The sequence below is a fragment of the Vipera berus genome (genome assembly GCF_964194415.1).
Source record: "Vipera berus genome assembly, chromosome: Z".
NCBI lineage: Eukaryota > Metazoa > Chordata > Lepidosauria > Squamata > Viperidae > Vipera > Vipera berus.
The window spans coordinates 27,579,156-27,593,972 of NC_138205.1; the positions used below are offsets into that span (position 1 = coordinate 27,579,156).

Genomic DNA, 14,817 nt, shown 5'->3' on the forward strand with positions numbered 1-14,817 from the left:
TACCCTGGGCCTAAGCCATGTAGGGCTTTAAAGGTTATAACCAGCACCTTGAATCGCACCCTGAGGGCAACTGGAAGCCAATGCAGCTCGCACAAAAGTGGTGTAACATGGGACTACCGAGATACTCCCATAAGCACCTGCACAGCCACATTCTGCACCAGTTGAAGCCTCCGGGTGCTCTTCAAGGGCAGCCCCATGTAAAGAGCATTGCAGTGATCCAAACAAGAAGTGACGAGGGTGTGGGTAACCGTGCATAGGGCATCTCGGTCCAAAAAGGGGCGCAACTGGCGCACTAGGCGAACCTGTGCGAAGGCCCCCCTGGTCATGGCCATTAGATGATCATCCAAGTTGAGCCGTGAATCCAGGAGGACACCCAAGTTGTGAGCCCTTTCTGAGGGAGGCAATACCTCCCCCCACATCAAAAGAGAAGGAACTTGTTGGACAGTACGAGATGCAAATATCCACAGCCACTCGGTCTTGGAGCGGTTGAGCCTGAGCCTGTTCCTTCCCATCCAGACCCGCACGTCCTCCAGGCACCAGGACATCACATCAAGGATATCATTGGGTTGGCTCGGGGTGGAGATGAACAACTGGGTATCATCTGCATATTGGTGATACCTCACCCCAAAGCCACAGATGATCTCACCCAGCGGCTTCATGTAGATGTTAAACAGGAGGGGGGAGAGAACCGACCCCTGAGGCACCCCACCACCATAAAACCGTGCCTCCCACTCCCAAGCCCTCGAGCCGTCATAACAGGATACCGTGGTTGATGGTATCAAAAGCCGCTGAGAGGTCAAGTAGGACCAGGACAGAAGAACAGCCCCTGTCCCGGGCCCACCAGAGATCATCCACCAGTGCGACCAATGCCATTTCCGTGCTGTAGCCAGGTCTGAAACCGGACTAGTATGGGTCCAGATAGTCCGCTTCCTATTTTTTTTTTAATCCCATTTATATCTCGCCCTTCTCCGAAGACTCAGGGCGGCTTACAATCTAAGAAGTACAAATCAATGTGCTTAGCAATAGCCTTCATTCTATGTATATTCCTGCTTATTAGGGCTTTCGCCCCCCCCCAAGTGTCATTTTTACAAAGTCAGCTTATTGCCCCCAATAATCTGGGTCCTCATTTTACCTACCTCAGAAGGATGGAAGGCTGAGTTAACCTTGAGCCTGGTGGGACTCGAACCTGCACTAATTGCAGGCAGCTGGTATTACTTAAGGAGGCATTAGCCCACTGCTCCACCAAGGCAGTGGGCAATTCCTCCAGGAATTGTGGGAGCTGACACGCCACCACACTCTCAACAACCTTCACTACAAAACAAAGGTTGGAGACAGGATGGTAGTTATTCAATGGGGCCAGGTCCAGGGCAGGCTTCTTGAGGAGGGGCCTCACCACCGCCTCTTTCAAGGCAGAGGGGAAGATACCCTCTGTCAAAGAAGCATTGACCACTGCCTGGAGCCAGCCCCCTGTCACCTCCCGGGCGGCCGAAACCAGCCCGGAGGAACATGGGTCCAATAAACAAGTTATCACAAGCATCTCAAACTATTTTTAATAACCCACTGAAGTTGCCATCATGGGAGATATTTCAAATCAAACAATTTCAAATTGAACACTCGCACCAAAATAACTTTCAAACAGAAAAGAAAAGGAAGACTTCCATGCATAATTTTGCAAGAGTGAAGTCATTATAACTTTTTATAATTACATCAATTAATTATTGTTTTCATTTGACTAAAATGTATAGGCATAAGTCTCAAGATTAATATAAATGTATTCTTGAGGTACAAATCTAACATTTTTCAAGTCATGCTTGAATCCATTGATTTCATGAATAGATTGATATAGTTTTCTTGATAACAATACAGAAAATGTTTGCATTGTCTTCTTCCAAGGTTGCCACCAGTTTTGCTTCAACTTCGTATGGCTCAGGGATTCTCTGACATTTACAATCAAAGTATTATCAATGCCCATTCTGCTTAATTTCTGAGCCATGACAAATCAGGAATAAGGAATGAGATTCAGTGTGGTTGCCTTTAAGCAGCTATGGAGAATGTGAAATAACCAGCAAGCTTGAATATTTTTTTCATATGACAATTATTGTATGCATTTGTCCTCTCTCAAAATGATGTTGTAAGCATCCAACAAAGTATGTGAACCTTCAAAAACCTATGTCACAGTAAAGTTGTCAATTCCCAGAAAAATGTTTATTGTCTTATTTTCATATTTTCCATGTAAAGCTTGAGATAGTGCTTTCAGGTTCACAATTATTGCAATATAGATTCATAAGCTGAAAATCACAATTCAACTAACTCTAGCACTAAATCCAACTCTAACACATTCTTGATTGTTGAACGCTAAGAAAATTTTGGCAAAACTTTACAGAAGAAATCAAACTCTCTGAGAGTTTTCATATAAGTGTTATTCTACTGTATATCCTTATTAAATTAAATATAAATGAGTAAGATGAATATCCAACCACCAATTAAATGTTCAATTTATTAAGGGCTTGGGGGAAATTACATGATTTTGACTGTGGTTTGTTCTCCAAGCTTGTTTCAATATGATTTCTGAATGTTTCATTACCAAACTTTGTTAATTTGGTAACGAAACATTCAACAATTATACTGAAACAAGCTGGGAGCACAAACCACAGCCAAAATCTAAAACCTGAGCTAAACATATTTTCTATTATTTCAAAAATACATGATGTTAAAACCATGCGAAAAAGTTTAGTACCTTTTACTTCTTGTGGCATTTCATATCTATCTTTAACTTAATTGAACGTGGATCAATTATCAATTTTCCAAATTAAAAATGGAATAACTAAAGGTACTGATATAGGATCAGTCAGATTTGAACTAATTAATTATTATTATTATTATTTATTAAATTTTTATACCACCCTTCTCCCGAAGGACTCATGGCGGTGTACAGGGCAATAATGTACTCCTTATAAGCATTCTGTGTCCATAAAATGACTATTACATAGCAAAAACACCATGGTTTACACAGCAACATAATGAGAAAGAGGTAGAGGTAGAAGTAAAGATAGAGGTAGAGGTAAAAGTAAAGGTAGAAGTAAAAGTAGAAGTCCCCTTCATGGATTACTGCCTTGTCGTGGCGAAGGGGCTTGCGTAATTCAATGAAGCTATGAGCTATGCCGTGCAGGGCCACCCAAGACGGAAAGGTCATAGCAGAGAGTTCTGACAAAACGTGATCCACTGGAGAAGGAAATGGCAACCCACTCCAGTATCTTTGCCATGAAAACCCTATGGACAGTACCAAAAGGCAAAACGATATGACGCTGGAAGATGAGCCCCTCAGGTTGGAAGGCGTCCAATATGCTACTGGGGAAGAGCAGAGGGCTAGTACTAGTAGCGCCAGAAAGAATGAAGCGACTGGGCCAAAGCCGAAAGGACGCTCAGCTGTGGATATGTCTGGTGGTGAAAGGAAAGTCCGATGCTGTAAAGATTCTTTCTCCATAGGAACCTGGAATGTAAGATCCATGAATCAAGGCAAGCTGGACGTGGTCAAACAAGAGATGACAAGACTAAACATCGACATCTTAGGTATCAGCGAACTAAAATGGACAGGAATGGGTGAATTTAATTCAGATGACCATCAGGTATACTACTGCGGGCAAGAATCCCTCAGAAGAAATGGAGTAGCCTTCATAGTCAATAAAAAAGTAGGAAAAGCAATACTGGGATACAACCCTCAAAATGACAGAATGATCTCAGTTTGAATCCAAGGCAAACCATTCAATATCACAGTAGTCCAAGTCTATGCCCCAACCACCAGTGCTGAAGAGGATGAAATTGACCGGTTCTATGAAGACCTACAGCACCTTATAGAACTAACACCCAAAAATGATGTCCTTATCATCATGGGAGATTGGAATGCTAAAGTAGGAAGCCAAAAGATAACTGGAATAACAGGCAAGTTTGGCCTTGGAGTACAAAATGAAGCAGGGAACAGGCTGATAGAATTTTGTCAAGAGAATACGATGGTCATAGCAAACACTCTTTTCCAACAACCCAAGAGACGGCTTTACACATGGACATCACCAGACGGTCAACACAGAAATCAGATTGACTATATGCTCTGCAGCCAAAGATGGAGAAGCTCTATACAGTCAGTAAAAACAAGACCAGGAGCTGACTGCGGCTCAGACCATGAGCTTCTTGTTGCAAAGTTTAGGCTTAAATTAAAGAAAGTAGGGAAAAGTGCTAGGCCAGTCAGGTATGAATTAAATCATATCCCTGTTCAATATACAGTAGAGGTGACAAATAGATTTAAGGAATTAGATCTGATAGACAGAGTGCCTGAAGAACTATGGACAGAGGTTTACAACATTGTACAACAGGTAGCAACCAAAACCATCCCAAAGAAAAAGAAATGCAAGAAAGCAAAATGGCTGTCTGAGGAAGCTTTGCAAATAGCTGAGGAAAGGAGGGAAGCGAAAGGCAAGGGAGAAAAAGAAAGATATGCCCAATTAAATGCAGAATTCCAAAGAATAGCTAGAAGAGATAAGAATGCCTTCTTAAATGAACAATGCAAAGAAATAGAAAAAAACAATAGAATAGGGAGGACCAGAGATCTTTTCAAGAAAATTGGAGAGATGAAGGGAACATTTCATGCAAAAATGGGCATGATAAAGGACCAAAATGGCAGGGACCTAACAGAGGCAGAAGAGATTAAGAAGAGGTGGCAAAATTACACAGAAGAACTATACAAGAATGAGCTTAACGTCCCTGATAATCACAATGAGGTGGTCACTGACCTCGAGCCAGACATCCTAGAATGTGAAGTGAAGTGGGCCTTAGAAAAGCTGAGCAACAACAAAGCTAGTGGAGGTGACAGTATTCCAGCTGAGCTATTCAAAATCTTAAAAGACGATGCAGTAAAAGTGCTACACTCAATTTGCCAGCAAATTTGGAAAACTCAACAGTGGCCACAGGATTGGAAAAGATCAGTTTACATTCCAATTCCAAAGAAAGGCAGTGCCAAAGAATGTTCAAACTATCGCACCATTGCACTCATTTCTCATGCTAGTAAAGTTATGCTTAAAATTCTACAAGCTAGATTCCAGCAGTATGTGGATCGAGAACTGCCAGAAGTACAGGCAGGATTTCGAAGAGGCAGAGGAACTAGAGATCAAATTGCTAACATACGCTGGATCATGGAGAAAGCTAGAGAGTTCCAGAAAAACATCTACTTCTGCTTCATTGACTATGCTAAAGCCTTTGATTGTGTGGATCATAACAAACTCTGGCAAGTCCTTAAAGAGATGGGCATACCAGACCATCTTATTTGTCTCTTGAGAAACCTATATGCAGGCCAAGAAGCAACAGTGAGAACTGGACACGGAACCACTGATTGGTTCAAAATTGGGAAAGGAGTCCGGCAAGGCTGTATACTGTCGCCTTGCCTATTTAACTTATATGCAGAGCACATCATGAGAAAGGCAGGGCTAGATGAATCAAAAGTTGGAATTAAGATTGCCGGAAGAAACATCAACAACCTAAGATATGCAGATGATACCACTCTAATGGCAGAAAGTGAAGAGGAACTAAAGAGCCTCTTGTTGCGAGTGAAGAAGGAGAGTGCAAAACTTGGGTTGAAACTAAACATTAAGAAAACCAAGATCATGGCATCTGGCCCTCTCAATTCCTGGCAAATAGATGGGGAAGAAATGGAGGTAGTGACAGATTTTATTTTCCTGGGCTCCAAGATCACTGCAGATGGGGACTGTAGCCAAGAAATTAAAAGACGCTTGCTCCTGGGGAGGAAAGCCATGGCAAATCTAGACAGCACAATAAAAAGCAGAGACATCACCCTGTCAACAAAAGTGCGTATAGTCAAGGCTATGGTCTTCCCAGTTGCAATGTATGGCAGTGAAAGCTGGACCATAAGAAAGGCTGAGCGCCAAAGAATTGAAGCCTTTGAACTATGGTGCTGGAGAAGACTCCTGCGAGTCCCTTGGACTGCAAGGCAATCAAACCGGTCAGTCCTAGAGGAGATCAACCCTGACTGCTCTTTAGAAGGCCAGATCCTGAAGCTAAAACTCAAATACTTTGGCCATCTAATGAGAAGGAAGGACTCACTGGAGAAGAGCCTAATGCTGGGAAAGATTGAGGGCAATAGAAGAAGGGGACGACAGAGAATGAGGTAGCTGGATGGAGTCACTGAAGCAGTAGGCGTGAGCTTAAATGGACTCCAGAAGATGGTAGAGGACAGGAAGGCCTGGAGGAACTTTGTCCATAGGGTCGCGATGGGTCGGACACGACTTCGCAACTAACAACAACAACAAAAAGTAGAAGTAGAAGTAGAATTACAGGTAGAGGTAGAGGTGGAGATGGAGAAGGAGAAGGAGAAGGAGAAGGAGACAGAGAAGGGGGGCAATATGCAGGAATCCTTCCCACAAACCCACAAAATATTTGTTTACTGGGCATGAAATAGAAAAGATGAATTTGAGACCCTTAAAAGAATTCTGGAGACTGAGATATGAATAACAAAAATTCTTAAAATAGCAAAAGATAAATGAATAAAGACCATAAGATAAGGAATAACTTAAATAAGAAGATAAGGAAAATAAACTAAATTATCCCCCTACTGGGACATCATTTTAGAGATATTTTATTATCTAAGCAGAGAAGTGGAATCACCAAAGGTGGGCAAAAAACAGAGCAGGAGCATATTCCAATTTTCTGCCACCTTCCATATTGAATTTCCTTCTGGGAATTGGGCAGGGAGTACCAGAAATCCCCCTTCCTTCTTCCCTTCCCTTTCCTTCCCTTTTCCTTTTCCTTCCCCTTCCTGCAAGCAGGTAAGTAGCTGTTATAGGTAGGGCAGGGACTGAGAGATTGTGAGACTGACTGTCTCACTGTCACAGAACATTGAAAATGGACATATGACCACAGCAGTCCAAAGTGCAGTAGCAACCAATAGTGCTGAAGCAGGTGCAACTTCCCAAAATTTCATTCCTTTAGGAATCATGGGTCCTAGAGTTTGAATACATTTAGTTAGCCAACTAGAGATACTTTGGTTCAAAAATTGTTGCCCTATTTACGTGCCAAGAGTTTTAGTAATATATAGATAATAAATACACCTCTGAAAGATGTATTTACAGAATAAGAGAATTGAAATGGAGGTCTTCTAGTCCAACCCCTTGCTCAGGCATGAGACACTAGACCATTCTGAACAAATAGCTGTCCAATATCTTCTTAAAAATCTCCAGTTATGTGTATTTAAAGAGTAGTATTGCATTTCAAAGGATTCACAATCATGAATAATCTGATATGCAAATAAGGAGTATTGAATTTTATTAAACCTGAATCTGGGGGATTTTGAAGAGGTAATCCTAAAATACTTTCTCCAACTCATGTGTTTGGATGTGCTGAACTATGACTTCCATAACTACCAGCCAATGATCAGGGATACAAGGAATAGTAATACAAAATTATCTTGTAGACAGAAAGTTGTGAAATTCCACTATATAAGATTTTATGTATGTGGATGTTGGGGAACACAGAGTAGATAAAATTCAGCAAAAAAAAGGAAATGCAGTGGGAGAGGGAAGAGAAATTTCGCTTTATTTTGTATCACACATACACTTTGGCAACCACTCATTTAGGCTGTCCTTGGACTTCTGGACTCTGCAAAAATGAACACTAACATGTGAGTGTCTTTTGGAGGGTGGCAAACTGACCATCCTTTCTTGCAGATAAAGAATGAAAAAAATGATTTCTGGATCATACCACTTTGCAGACTTACATTGTTACATGTCTCCAACAAAATGAAAATTTAAAAGCAGGAAAAATACTTGAGTACTTCTTAATTTTTCCCCATTATTTAAATATATATTTGCACATACATACATATAAACATGCTGAGAAGCAGTCTGCTCATCAGATCATTTTATTTAGAAAGCAGAAAAAAATCATTTCTGGATATCCTGATCTACCTTTTTATAGCTCTATGGGATTATGAAATTTTGTTGCTATGTTTTCTAATTACTTTGAAGAGTGTTTCCCTCACCTCTCTGTTTCTTAAGCTGTAGATAAGAGGGTTGAGCATAGGAGTCAGCACAGTATAGAATATAGAAAAGATTTTGTGTAACTCTTTTAGTGTTTCAGTCTCTGGAACTATATAGACAAGAAATATTGATCCATAGAAAAGTGTCACTACAATCAAATGAGATGAACATGTGGAAAAGGCTTTCTGTTGGGCAGTTTTAGAATTAATTTGCAATACATTATGAAGAATACAGATATATGAGGCCACTGTTATAAGAAAGGGTGGCCCTGTTCCCATAATGCCTAAAATAAATGTAGCAAGCTTTACTAAGTGTGTATTGCTGCATGAAATGTTTGCTACTGGATATATATCACAAAAGAAATGATCAACTTCATTGGGTCCACAGAAGGTAAGTTTCAACAGAAAGTAGGTTATGATAGTGTTGGTCAAAAGGCCACTCATCCAAGATGTGAGGGCCAATTGGAAGCAGAGTCTACCATTCATGAGAATGTTGTAATGCAGTGGTTTGCATATTGCTAGATATCGATCATAAGACATCATTGCTAAAAGGTAGCATTCAGTGGCTGCAAAAAATCCAAAGAAATAGTATTGTACGATGCATCCATAGACAGAAATAGACTGATCTCCAGTTATAAAACTAGCTAGCATCCTGGGCAGAATTGTTGAAATGTAACAGGTCTCCAAACAAGACAAATTAACAAGAAAGAAATACATAGGGGTATGAAGATGCTGATCAATCACAACCAGTGAAACAATTAGGAGATTTCCAGCAATGGACAAAGTATAAACAGGAAGAAATAATATGAAGAGGATTATTCGCAGTTCAAGGATATTGCCAAATCCCAGAAGGATAAATTCTGTAGTAATTGATTGATTTCCTCCTTTTTGGTGGAAAGTAGAGAAATCCTGAAATAAAAATGAAAGATATTATTAATCTTGCTGGTCAAAATTCTGTCCTTCCTTTTCTTTTCTTAAGATCAGAGTCTAACATTTTCTTTGTAAATATTTTGGATATTTAGTATGTTATTCTCAATTGTTTCCATTAAATAATGCAGGTTGAGTATCACATATCTGAACAGCCTACAAGGTTTTATGTTTTTTAATAGATACTGTTCTTACAAAAAAATATTGGGAACTTTATTTTAGCGCCCTGCCAACCAGAATGAGACAAGTAATTTAAGCAGCAATTTGGCAAATCAGGAAGATAGGTATTGAGGGTGAAGTTTCATTCTCCAAGCTTGTGGGTTGGCTAGATCATGTATTCATCCTAAGTCACATCATTTGGATTTTTTTCACCATGAGTTCTGCAAATACATTTTTTTATTTTGCAGGAAACTTGTTCAGTCATTGAGAGCATTTGTTTCTGGGGGGAAAAATCAGCAGAATTTCTCATCTGTTTTCTTGAAAATTTTGAATTTGAGGACAGCAACCTGGCTCAGAGTTAGTTCTTATAGAAAAGATAGTCATGGGACTATGGCTCCCTTCTTTGCCAAAGACTAGAACTACTCTTTGAAGACTAAGCTACCTTTAAAAGTAAACTGTAAGTTCAGCTTCAAACTAGGAAAGTTCAACTCCTTTGTCACAATTAGCCTTATACTAAATGGAAAGGTCAGTGCTGAAGAAATTGGGCAGGATGAAAAGGAGAACCTAAGTGGGACAGAGGAGGAAAAATCTGGGATAAGTAATAGATAAATTTAAAAAATACACAAATAAATCAAATAATTAAAGGAACCCAAAATAAAATAACTCTCTAAAGGAGAGCAAGAAGTAAAAGAGAGAGTTTTTCCTAGTGGATACACTCTGTATATGTCTATATCATAAATTCTGTTGTCCTTGATTTACAACAATTTGTTTAGTGAACATCCAAAGTTGTGATAGCACTGAAAAAGTAACTTGCGACCCTTTTTCATATGATCGTTTCAGCATCCCTATGGTCGTATGATCAAAATTTGAGCACTTCACAACTGGCATATTTTTATGGCAGTTGCACTGTCCTGGGTTCATATGATCACCATATGTAACCTTCCAATAAGCAAAGTCAATGTAGGAAACCAGATTTACTTAACCGCCACAGGATTCACTTAACAACTGATTTTTTTTGTTTTAACAACAGTAGAAAAAAGGTCATGAAATGGAGCAAAATTTACCTTGTATTGCTTAGCAATGGAAATTTGGGGCTCCGTCGTGGTCATAGATTGAGGACTACCTGTTCAAAGTTCTCATATCAAATAAATTAAAACTTATTTCACTTAATTTGTGTCTATAAGAAAACTCCAGCTGTTAACTTCTAATGAATTTGTTCAGGTCACAACTTAATTACAGTTCCTTTTACAACTTTTGTATAATTCTGATTTTGTGTGGAAAAGGAAATTGGGAAAGGACTTTTTTTTCATTAGGTAATTTTTTGGTAAAGAAGGATCAGTGTAGTTCTAGACGTTAGATTGCTGTTCCAAATGGGGAAACAAGAGAATCACCTGAAGTATTACTGCACATAAGGTTTTTTCATAAGTTAAATGTTTGTAGGATCAGATATTTATGTGGCTGTTATTTAATGTGTCACAAAACTAGATAGCTAAAACTTGTTCATTCCTCTCATTTTAAAACATTAACTTATATAATCAATAGTTTCAAAAATTGTAAAAGAATGAAATCACTTGCTGTTTCTTTATTCTGCCTCTTTTTATTAACTGCATAATCCATGAAAGCAAACACCCTACTTTTCTACTTTTATCCTCTCTAGCACATAAATACGTATCTCCAGGGCTTTTTTTCTCATAGAATGCTCAGAACAGAGTTCTGGCACCTTTTTTGGATGGAACCTTGTAGGGTAGGCAAGGCAGGTTGTATGACATGTGTGAGTTCCGGCACCTTTTTCTTTTACAAAAAAAAGCACTGCATATCTCAAAAGAGACAATCCTTTGTACAAATTTGTCACTGTAATATTACAATTGTATATTTGAAATTGTTGATATAGATCTAATTTTTAGAATCTTAGAGGGTGAAAATAAGAGAGGGTTATATAGGGAGAGAAGGAGATAGCCAAAACATAGTTAGGTATCCTTTCATTATTGATCTTCATTGAAAAAAGCACCTTTTCCTTATGCCACTTTTCTCTAAAGAAAGCCTATATTGACATTTTAAATCTTGCTTGTTCTGTGTTTTATTTCCTAGGTTACATATATATTGAAAATAATCCAACATCATTCTCTTCACAGCTATTTACTGTCCTAAATAAATCAAACAAAAAACCCAAATCTATCTATTAGTGAAGTTTATTATGACAGATATCCTTTGGATTTTCAGGAAATTGATGTGTCTGATCTTTTTCAAAACCTTCTTCCTAATGGCTATTATTATGCACCAGTCAATTCTATAAATTAAATTAGCTTCATTTAAGAACATGTTTTCTTTTACCCTGAAACTTTTGCTGCCAATCAGTCTCCTTAGAAGATTATTTTAAGATAAGGAGAAGAAGTATATATGAATTTTACCTATAGAATTTGAAACACATATCCTTCTGTGGTGGTTTGTCCTCCTCAACAAAAACAAATATATTTTGAAACAATAGAGTATTTCACTGTATATAATATATTTTATCCTCAGATTCTGATCCTATATCAGGCTCTACATTTTTCACTTGACAAAGCTAGAAGAAGCATTGTCCACCAGATATCTAGGTATGCGATTTTTATTTTAAGCAGAAAGGAAAGTATTCTCATCAAAACTGTGATCTAGAGGGAAAGTGTCTTCTTTTTTTCTATGTTCCTCTTGCCTAGAATAGCAGCTCTGCTTCTGACAGCTTCAGAATGATACTGCATTATTCACTCTTCTAACCTCTAAATTTTTGCACCTGAATAACAGTATTGCAATTTCCTTTATATAGGTGCCAAATACTAAGTAATAAAGGCATGTTAATTTGTTATTAGTACACAAAATGCTATTTTAACCATTCCAAGTCCTCCAAAGTTTGGAAGAGGAGAGATTTATTCTTTCTATTTTTTTTATTAAAAGGGAAATGAATTAACTTATTTATGTAGATTAGCCCTTCACTTACAAAGAAATATCAAAATTTGACTTACAGATTTAGAATTTGAGAAGTGTCCTTGAAATCCTTTACAGATTTAAAAAATATCTTTAATATAGTAGTATTATTAAAAAAAACAAATCAATGGAAAACAAACATTCCCACCTTTGTAATTTCAAGAGCTTACAAAAGAGATGGAGAAAAATACATACAAAGATTAAATATTTCTCACTGGCATAATTTAGAATTCTCAAAAGGAGCAACATTTGGAATTCATGAAACGTCTTCCCAGAATTCACATGCAAATTAAGAATACATCTTTTAATGCATTGGTTTGTTTGCCTGCAGAAGGAAAAATAAATATTCTACTAACTTGTACTATGTGATAGTTGATTTTGCTTCTCTGCTTGTTAGCACACTGATGTTAATGTTGTGTTCTAGATTTTCATTTTGCATGTTTTTACTTTATCTCTACAATACTTAGAAAATCTATTTTTATAAAAGTTCATTAAAGTAAGTGATAAATTTATTGAATTAAGTAAAACTGTTCAGAGTACTCGAATTTACAAAGAATAGCTACTCTTCTGTTATTAGAAAAATAATAGCAATATTTTATCCAACTATCATATATCTGGCTACCACATATCAATTTAACATTTATCTCCTCATAAAACTCAATTTATATAAATAAAATATATTCTACTGCAAATACATCTCACAGAGTATGACAAATATGTAAAGTTTTACCTCTGAATTGTTTACATTCTTAGGTGAGATTTTGGTGGTCTTCCATTCATGTTCCATCCCAAAGATGTATGTTTTATATCTTCTAAGTCCAAATGTCTCTTTTAAATGATCCTAAAATCATTCTTAGTTTTTCTTTCCTGCAGTATATGAGCATATTTAAACATTTAATGATTATGCACACATTTGAAATTGCTTCAAAATAAAAGTGTATAATTTACTTTCTGTGTTAATCATAAAAAGCATATCAAAATTTGGTTATCTTTGAGGTCCAGATAGAGAGAGGGAAAAAAATCTGGGACCTGATATCTCATTCTCAACTGATAATTGTTGAATAAAGATACTGATAACAATAACTTCAACTATTTTACATCTGTGGCAATAATAAAACAGTCTTTTCTCAAAGTAAGTCCATGCTTATTTTCAACCATTTATAGTTAATTCAGTGTTAATTGTTTCAACACTGAAGTAAACCAATAGCAAACTATCTCTAAACGTTTTAAAGGTTTGGTGTTGAAAAATCCTTCACCTTCTAATAACTTAAAGCATATAAAACCAGTTCCTCTATATGAGTTAAAGGGAAATTTCTTTCATAATTAGGTTCTTATCTCCTGATAAATTAATTGGGTACTAAAATGTCAGATTATAAGAAATTCTGGGAGTTATGCCAAGCATCTCAAACTATTTTTAGTCTACTGAAATTCCTACAATGGGAGATATTACAAATCAAGCAAGAGAAACAAAGCAACATTCAAACAAGAAAAGTTCTATGTCTACTATTATTAATATGAGATTTATTTGCTATACATTTTGCAGGTCAAAGCAATTCTGAGCTTATGTTAGGATGCTTTTAATAGTCTTTCCTCAATGATCATACCATGTCCTTAAGGTATAAATTCAAATTCTCCTTCAAGTGAACTTGACTGTGGATGATTTTAAGTTAAATTTGACTGCTGGTGACTTTATTTATTTGCTTGTTTGTTTGTTTGTTTATATATTGCCACCTATTTGCACATGGCAACTCAAGGTAGCTTACACGGGTATAAAAATAAAATAGATAAAATATAAAAACTTTCTGAGCTCATCTGTCATTTATAAATCACGATGCCTCATCTTGAAATACCAAATGAGAATTCTACCTTACTTCTGAAATAATTTTTATTCTTAAACAGGGAATAAAAACCAAACAAAACAGAATCTGAAACAATCTGAAAACTGAAATATTTCACCTAAATCAATATGAAGAATTAAACTCTACAGAGGTTTTTGGTCCAACATTCATTAATTTAAACTAATCTTGCCAATAATCAAGAATAAAAGAGTTTCAACCCAACTTCAAAAGATGTTACAGAGTGTAATGTATTGGCTTTAACTGTTTTCTTAAATGTCTTGGATCACTTGCTTAAATGTCTGACCTAGATTTCTGTGTTGTAATGGTTGCTGTTACTGAAGCCAAACTTACTGTCTCCAGGCAGATAATTAGGTTTTGGACGGGAAACTGTTACTTCAAACCTATTGGTCACTGCCTAGAGGCTAACAGTATAAATACCTGCACACCCACACCCACCCACACCCATGGATCAAAATCATATCCTACATAACAATTTATTCCCAAACAGGCTACATATATAAACAATGTCTCCTACAAGACACAAAGAGATTACCTTTCTTTCCCATTTTTAACCCATTGATATTATTTGTTAAGGTGATCTATATTACATAGGAAGGCTATTCATATTCATCCATATTAACTTTTATTTTTATATATAATTTCTTAATTCTGACAAGGATTTGTCATGAGATCCATTTTTAGCACGATTTCATCTGCTAAACAGCTTCTTTTTTACATTAAAATAATGAAAAGTTTTACATTACTTTAATTGTCATTACTAGTCTTATGATATTTTCATTATTTCATTTCATTTTATTAAATTTATATGCTGCCCTTCTCCCTGAGGACTCAGGGCAGCGCACAACAATAAAAATTAAAAAACATAGAGTAAAAAAT

The 14,817-nt window shown here is 36.9% G+C and overlaps 1 protein-coding gene across 1 annotated transcript; it reads right to left on the reverse strand.

Annotated features, from left to right (window-relative positions):
- Positions 1 to 7,987: 7,987 nt before the first annotated feature.
- Positions 7,988 to 12,869, reverse strand: LOC308678900 (olfactory receptor 6B1-like; the record flags this gene model as incomplete). Its single annotated transcript, XM_081346132.1, has 2 exons — positions 7,988 to 8,947; positions 12,813 to 12,869. The coding sequence occupies 2 exons, from the start codon at positions 12,867 to 12,869 to the stop codon at positions 7,988 to 7,990; spliced, it is 1,017 nt and encodes a 338-aa protein (XP_081202258.1).
- Between the last annotated feature and the right edge of the window lie 1,948 nt (positions 12,870 to 14,817).